General features: G+C 55.1%; 1 protein-coding gene across 1 annotated transcript in view; it reads right to left on the reverse strand.

Moving 5' to 3' along the window:
- The window catches only part of SIGLEC1 (sialic acid binding Ig like lectin 1), a 16,873-nt gene extending 9,408 nt beyond the window's left edge, over positions 1 to 7,465 (reverse strand). The window contains exons 1-8 of the mRNA XM_007465409.1: positions 7,417 to 7,465; positions 6,778 to 7,137; positions 6,214 to 6,510; positions 4,630 to 4,896; positions 4,066 to 4,320; positions 2,304 to 2,603; positions 1,385 to 1,642; positions 11 to 346 (exon numbers count right to left, since the gene is read on the reverse strand). Coding sequence (XP_007465471.1) covers positions 11 to 346; positions 1,385 to 1,642; positions 2,304 to 2,603; positions 4,066 to 4,320; positions 4,630 to 4,896; positions 6,214 to 6,510; positions 6,778 to 7,137; positions 7,417 to 7,465 — 2,122 coding nt within the window. The remainder of the gene's footprint in view (positions 1 to 10; positions 347 to 1,384; positions 1,643 to 2,303; positions 2,604 to 4,065; positions 4,321 to 4,629; positions 4,897 to 6,213; positions 6,511 to 6,777; positions 7,138 to 7,416) is intronic.
- Positions 7,466 to 7,674: the final 209 nt, after the last annotated feature.

The raw sequence follows: 7,674 nt of genomic DNA on the forward strand, positions 1-7,674 counted from the left end.
CCCGCCTCACCCTGGGCATCGAAGGTCGCCGAGGCAGAGGCATTGCCCAGGAGACTGCTGGCCTCGCACAGGTACATGCCCTCATCCTCCAGCACTGGGTCTTGGATCTCTACACGCAGCAGGTTGGGGGCTCTGGTGACTTTTGTGCGTTGGGAACAGCCCCCACAGGTGCTACAGCTGCCCCCAGATGGCAGGGAAGAGGCCACAACACAGTCCCTGTGGAGCAGCCGCAGCTGGGCTGGGGGGTCACTGTCCACACGGCACAAGAGGATGCCTCGCCGTCCAGCCCCAACTCCTGCGGTATCAGGGTCCAGCCGGGCGGTAAACATGGGCTGACGTGGGGCATCTGTAGGGAGAGGAGCATGGGTACTCTCCCACAGCCTCTGCCAGGTTCCCACAGGTCCGCTAAAGGCTGGCGAGGCTCCCAGAACACACCGAGCGAAGGCATGTACCCAGAGCTGCCGCAAACAGCTGTGCAGGCTGTGCACGACACAAGGACAAACAGACAAGGGTGGGAGGACCTCAGCCCATGCCCCTTGTGCTAAGCTATGCCCTAGCACTGGACTGCATCTTCCCAGAAGAAGGAGTGCCATTTTCTAGCTTGGACAGAGGTACCATATGGGCAAGCAGCCACCTTGCATAACCTCCAGGTGCTCCTGAGCAGGCGCCTACCTAGGAATCCCTGGGTGTCTTGCTCTCTGCTTCCACTCTGCACCCCATCCCTTCCCCCAAGATCCTTCCTGCCTCTTACCTCTGATCTCCAAGCCAGCTCCTGTGAGAATAGATAATGCCTAAAATGCCCTCTTCCTAGAAGTTTCTGAAGATTGGGGCCAAAGTCCCCATGTGATCTCACCCTGAACACTAGAAAACCCCCCAGAGGTACCTGCTCTTCCTGACAGTCCCCGGACATGACTCCTGCACATGTCAGGGAAGGTGTTCTGGAAGCTAAGTATGTCCTGAACATTGGTCAGCCCCTCAAAAGCATCCACCCTTGACAGGACGCAGTCCCTGTGTGGAGAGGCTCTGCCTTCGTGTCTGCACCTGTGAGGGCACAGCCTATGGGGTGTGTGCACATATATGAGTACAGGGTCCCAGGGCCCAACTCTGGGGGACAAAGTTTGGACGTGGTGTCCACGATGGGTCTGAGGCTAGAGGCAGAGCCCTAATGGAACTGGGGCTGGGAAATGAGATTCCCCAGCCTCGGTCTCCAAATTTCAGTCCTGGGTGTCGAGGTCCGCGATGTCCAGGCTCGTGGCTGCCTTCCTCATCTAGACCCCAGAGCAGGACAGGGCCAGGAGAGCCTGGAGGAGGTGGGGGTGGCTGATGGACTCCAATGGGCTGATCCTCCTCACGGCAGCCACGGGCTGGTGGGAAGGCTACTCACAGAGGACGGTGAGAACAGCAGGTGAGGAGGGCCTGCTGGTGCTATGGCCATCCTGGGCCCAACAGTGGTATGAGCCGGCATCAGTGCTGGAGGCAGCGGGGAGCAGAAGGCTGCTGCTGGGCCCCTTGAGAAGGAAGGCCCCATTCCGGTACCAGGAGAAGCATGTGTCAGGTGCCGGGCTTAGGTTGCTCCTACAGCTCAGTGTCACTGCTTGCCCTTCTGCCACCTCGGCTGCCGGGCTGATGAGTAGGCGGGCTGCTAGAAGGAAAGGGAGAGAGGAAGGCTCAGCTCCTCTGCACACCTGTGGCTTCATGCCACCCACTGCAGGAAGTGCCCCTGGGTTCCCCTCTCCCAACTCAATTGTAGGGAGCTCTGGGCATCGTGGCATCAGCTCTGTGAATCTCTCGATGATCCAGGAAGGTCTGGTCTTGAATGCCAGTTCAGCTCTTATTGGTAGTAGCTGGCTGAAGCATGGCTGAGGATTCTGAGCCAGATCCCAGGCTTATGTCAAAAACCTGGCTTGATCAATTAGCTATGTCTGCCTCAGAAGGAGGGAAGGGCAGCACATGCACCAAGACCCAGCTTCTCTATTTGGCCTTCTGCATCTGACTCCTAGCACAGAGTCTGCCCCAAGTGTTCAATAAATAAAAAACAAATGAATGCGATTTGAAGAACCCCCCAAGCTCAGAGTCAGAATGGGTACAAAAGGAATAACTCAATCTGCCATGTTTCCCTTTTTGCCTTGACTTCTAGGAACCTCTGAGGCTGGGATGACTGTATACCTCATATCTTTGATGTGATATTTTTCTAGCCAGCTAGTTCAGGCCCTCAGTTGACCCCTCTGGGCTCCCAGGAGGAAGGTGCCAGAGAAGGCCTTCTCCTCAGACTCCTTCCACTAGCCTCACTGGGGCCATCTTACCATTGGCATGGAAGTCCAGAGTGGAGGACGCATTCCCAAGGGAGTTGGTGGCTGAGCACGTGTACTCTCCACTGTCAGTTGGCCCCAGGTCTCGAATCTCCAGGCGCAGGGAGTTGGGGGCAGAGGAGAGACTGAAGCGTGGGCTGTGGTCACCCTCCCCGGAAGTGGAGGCCAGGATGAGGCCCCCATGTGACAACACCAGAGTAGCCATGGGCTCGCTGACCACAGAGCACTGGAGGATGCCCACCAACCCTGCCTGTGTCTCCAGGAAGGCAGTTAGGTCCGGGGCGAGGGGTGGGTCTGTGTGAAGATGAGGGGCAGGCCTGTTACCCTCAACAGGGGCATTCCGTACCCACTTTGTCCCATAATGCCCTGGGAAAGGGGCAGTGACCCCAGCAGCTCCTGAGTGTCTATCCCGGATTGGGCAAATCACTCTGTCATCCCAGTCAATCCTTGTGGCCACCCTGAGAGTGGGGATCCAGGGACCCCACTTTAAAGGTGGGAAAACTGGCAAAGAAACCTGGCAGTGGGCAGCACTGCCCCAAATAATCAAAGTGAACACTCCCAGCAATGGGACAAACTGACCCCATGTGCCTCTTGATGTGACACAGGGAGACAGACACAGAATCACATCCACGGTGTCCCTGCCCACGTGCACTGGCTCGGTCTGCTCCATTCAGACCAACACAAACTGAGAGCATCACAGAACAACTAGCCTGTGCTCGTCAGAGCTCAATGTCAAGGAAGACAAGGAAAGGCTGAGGAGCTGTGCCAGAATGCAGGACAATAAAGAGACTTGACAACTGAATGCAATGCAGGATCCTGGATTGAATCCTGGACCAGAAAAAAGTAATTACCATAAAGGACATTATTGGACCAACTGGTAAAATTTAAATATGGATTGTAGATTAGACAATGGCCTTGTATCAATGTTAAATTTCCTGACTACATACAATCGTTGTACTGTGATTATGCATGAGAGTGACCCTAGGAAATACATGCTGAGAAATTAAGGGGTAAAGGGGCATTATGCCTGCAACTTCAGGAATATAAATGGATGGATAGATAGATGATAGAATATGTGTGTGTGTATACCTATAGAGTGCATATGTATGTATGCATGTGGATAGAGAGTGTATATGTAGAGAAAATGTGTGCATGCATGCACACATATATGTGCATATATACATACATACATGTATATGTGTGCATGTGTGAGCACATATATATACAAACACATATAATATATAGTTAGAGAGAGAGGGAGAAAATCAATTTTCCAAAAATATTAACAAATGCGGAATCTAGGTTAAAGGTATATGATAATTCTTTGTTTTCTTCTTGCAACTTCTTTAAAGTTTGAACTTATTTCAAAATAAAAAGGTTTTTTGTTTTATTTTTTTGTGGTACGTGGGCCTCTCACTGTTGCGGCCTCTCCCATTGCAGAGCACAGGCTCCGGACACACAGGCTCAGTAGCCATGGCTCACGGGCCCAGCCACTCTGCGCCACGTGGGATCCTCCTGGACCGGAGCACGAACCCGTGTCCCCTGCATCGGCAGGCGAACTCTCAACCACTGCGCCACCAGGAAAGCCCCAAAGTTTTTTTAAATGGGAGGAAACTGAAGCCCGGGGATGTCAAAGCCTTGACCAGATGTGAGCTCAAGGGCAACTGGGCCCACGACCCCAACCCTTCTGCAGGGGGCTCTACTCTTTAGCCCTGCTCCCAGGTCCAGTGCCCCACCCCCACCCCCCCCCACTTACGGCTGACCACCACGCTGACTGGGCCAGAGCGCTTGCTGCCCTGGGCATTCTGCACCTCACAGAAGTAGAAGCCTGTATCAGCCCTGGTGGCTGAGCGCAGCTGGAGGATGCGGCTGTGAGTGTCCTCAATCAGGGCATGGTTCTTGTACCACCTGTAGTGCAGCTTGCTGGGTGCTTCTTTAGGTGTGTTGCAGGCCAACGTCACTGTCTGGTTCTCCAGGATGGAGCCTGCTGGGCTCACCTGGACCTCAGCCACTGTGGGGGCAACATAGGGCACACTGGGGGATACCCAGCTGACTTCCAGGACCAAACCCTCAGGGTTGCAGCCAATCAGCCTAAATCTCTGCCCATTCTACATCACGCCCCTTCTGCAGAGGAACCTCCTGGACTGGCCACGCATCTCTTTGCCCTGTTCACTGCCAGGGAGGTTTGTCATCTGTCTGACACAAGGCTGGGACTCATTACCGGCATCCCAGGAGGCACCTTGGCCTGGTTTCCCTCAGCTGCCATGGCCTGGACGCCTCCCTGCCCTCTGGTCAAGACCCAGGCTCCCCCAGGACTCACTGAAGACATGGAGGCTGACAGGGGGTGAGACCGAAGAGCCCACGCCATTCCCAGCTTCACAGGTGTAGATGCCAGCATCGGCCCAGGCTGCCTGGGGCAGCTGTAGTACACGACTCTGGTCTTTGAGGTGCGTCCCATCCTTGACCCACTGCACGGAAGTGACCTGAGGGTAGCTGTTATTCACCTGGCAGGTGAGTGTGACCAGATCACCTGGAAGGATGTTTCGCCCCGAAGGGCTGAGGAGGATCTTCACACCCTTGGGGGCATCTGCAAGGCATGATGGGGTGTGTCGAATATGGTGCTCAGGGAAGGCAGGGGGCATTTTTCCTCTCCTCTTTCAACACTCTGCCTTAAGGAAGCCCACCCAGATAAATCATAAGTCCCATTAGTTCCCCCGTCCAGGGCAGGCACTGCCCCCAACCTTGTGAGGAGTCCTGATCCCTTCCTTCTCCACTGAGAGCCTGATGCTGTGATGCTTGGCCTAGCGTCCAGACTACGCTGCCCTCTATGGCTTTCTGCCTCATGACGTGTCCATTACCTCTCTTCTATCTGAGAGTCATGGGCACACTGCTTGCTTTAGTGGCTTGTGGTAGCTGTTGGTAAGGGACCAACCACCTAATGGAGGGGCCAAAGGCAGAGTCAAATTCATTCAGAATGTTTACCTCATTTGTTGAGTTACAACAAAGAAATACAAATACAATACAAAGAAACTGCTCTTCTTTAAATCTTGTTCCAAAGCCTCTCTCTATGTAACTATACTAATAAAAGCTAATATTTTCAGGAGTTCCCTGGTGGACTAGTGGTTAGGATTGTGGCCCAGGTTCAATCCCTGGTTAGGGAACTGAGATCCAGCAAGCTGTGAGGTGTGGCAAAAAAAAAAAAAAAAAAAAAAAAGCTAATATTTTCAAGTGCTTAATCTATGTAAATATGAAAATAATAGAAGCTAATATTTTTGAGTGCTTAATAGGTACCAAGCACTCCTTTAATTTTCATAACAATCCTGTGAGATAGAAAGAATTTACTATTACCTCCACTATACAGATGAGAAAACAGAGGCTCTGAGAGGCAAGTAACTTGCCCAAAGTTTGCTCATCTAGTTGATGGCAGAGCCAGCGGCCAGCCTGATGCCTGTGTACAGCAGTCGTTCTAGAACAGGCTGCCCTGTTTCACTGTGATGGGAAGTTGCATAACCAAGTGAAAACTCGGACTTTCTCCCACTGCCTCTTTGCCATGTCTGGGTGTTACCCTGGTCACGAGTATGAGTGGCCCTAGGCAGGAAAGGGGTAAACCCCTGCCTCCGTGGCAACCTCCAGGGCTGGGCTAAATCCCAGGGCCCCTGCTGCTCGACCCCCAATTCCCTGGCTTTTTGTGTCTCCTCTTCTCTGCCCAGCCCACCTTCGGGGACTGGAGGTGGAAGAGAGCCTTTCAATGTGGCCCTTAGGGCTTAGTAGTCTCTCTCCACCTGCCCCACCCTTTGGTCCGAGTGCAGCCTGGCTGTTTCTACAGGCTGGAGAAGGGACTGTTTCCATGGGGGAGCCACAGACATGTGCTCAGTAAAGAGGGCGTGGCCCCCAGCGCACTCACACTGCACTTGGAGGTGAATCTCGCCCTGAGTCTTGTGGTTGGCCACCGAGAGCTGGCAGCGCAGGGTCCGGCCATGGTCCTGCCAGGACAGGGCCATGTGGAGGGTCTCCAGGTGGCTGATGCCCGTGGGCTCAAGCTTCTGGAGGTTGGAGGTGATGGAGCGGGTGGGGTCCTGGCCTTGCCACTGCAGACTGACTGGCTCCTGCAGGCACGCGTAGGGAGTGGAGCAGTTGAAGTCCACCTCCATGCCCTCACGCAGCTCAGCTGGTGAGGCAATGGTGGGCATGCTGGGCTCCTCTGAGAAAAAGACAGGAGGCTAGGGACTCCCCTTCACTGCACCTGAGACCTCCTGCCCTAGAAACTACAGCCTGGGGCAGGAGGGCTTCAAGGGGAGGGAGGATGCGAGGGATTCATTGGGGGTAATGCCAGGGGGCACAGGGCTGGGGCTGGAACTGTGGCCAAGATTGAGGTTGCATTTGGATTTAGGACCAGCGTTGGGTCTGTGAGCCAGTGGGGCCAGGAGCAGTGTGGGAGTCCCTTCTAGGCAGTGGCCCTGCTCCTCACCTGTCACGGTGACCACTGTGCCTGTGACATCTGACCAGCGATTGCCCTCACTGATCTCAAAGCGGAAGTTGTAGGAGCCCGAGTCCTCGGGCCGCAGGTCCCTCAGCAGCAGGCTGCACAATTTGTGCTCGGCACGCCCCACCAGCAGGGCACGGCCTTGGAAACGGGCCTCCACCAGCTGGGGGTTCCCGGAATGGCTCACTACCTGCCGATTGCCCGAGTAGTCATAGTACCAGATGGTTGTGATGCCGTGGGGCACCTCCACGCTGGCAGGGAAGCTGAAGATGCAGGGGATGACGAGGCAGGAACCCCTTACGCCCTGCACAGCCTGGGGACTGGAGACACCCCATGAGGTCAGGCCTGAGTTGGGGGGCGGGACAGGGAGGAGCATGAGGCCTGGGGTCACTGCAGAGCCCCACACTCTGCCCCACAGAAGGTGCTCCAGGTGTGCCCCCAGCAATGCAGCCCCTCTGGGCACCCCAAAGAGGGCCACTGTTCCCTGTCACTGCCTTCCCATGCCCTCCTTCAACGTCAGCAGCTAAACCTGTGACCAGACACAGTCCAGTCTGCCCAGGCCAACAGAGGGCTGGACTCACTGAAGCCAGGCCCTATAAGAAAGAAAAGGCCAGCAATGCTTACCTGCTGGGATGGATGAGGCCAGGAGGAGGAGCTGGAGGGGGAAGTCCATAGCAGGTTCTCACGCTGGTTCTGGTGCCTAAGAGGGTGGTGTGCACTGTGCTGGCTGGGCACACAGAGGCCTCCTGGGGAACCTCAATCTCAGAGCCTACTGGGAGCCCAGCCCTCTTTCCTCACACGCTATGTTGGCCAACCCAGTGAGAGGGCAGGGCAGCTGCCACTGGGAGCCAGGAGCCCGTGTTCCCAGCTCAGGCTGTACCC

The sequence above is a fragment of the Lipotes vexillifer genome, unplaced genomic scaffold (genome assembly GCF_000442215.2).
Source record: "Lipotes vexillifer unplaced genomic scaffold, Lipotes_vexillifer_v1.1 scaffold875, whole genome shotgun sequence".
Classification (NCBI taxonomy): domain Eukaryota; kingdom Metazoa; phylum Chordata; class Mammalia; order Artiodactyla; family Lipotidae; genus Lipotes; species Lipotes vexillifer.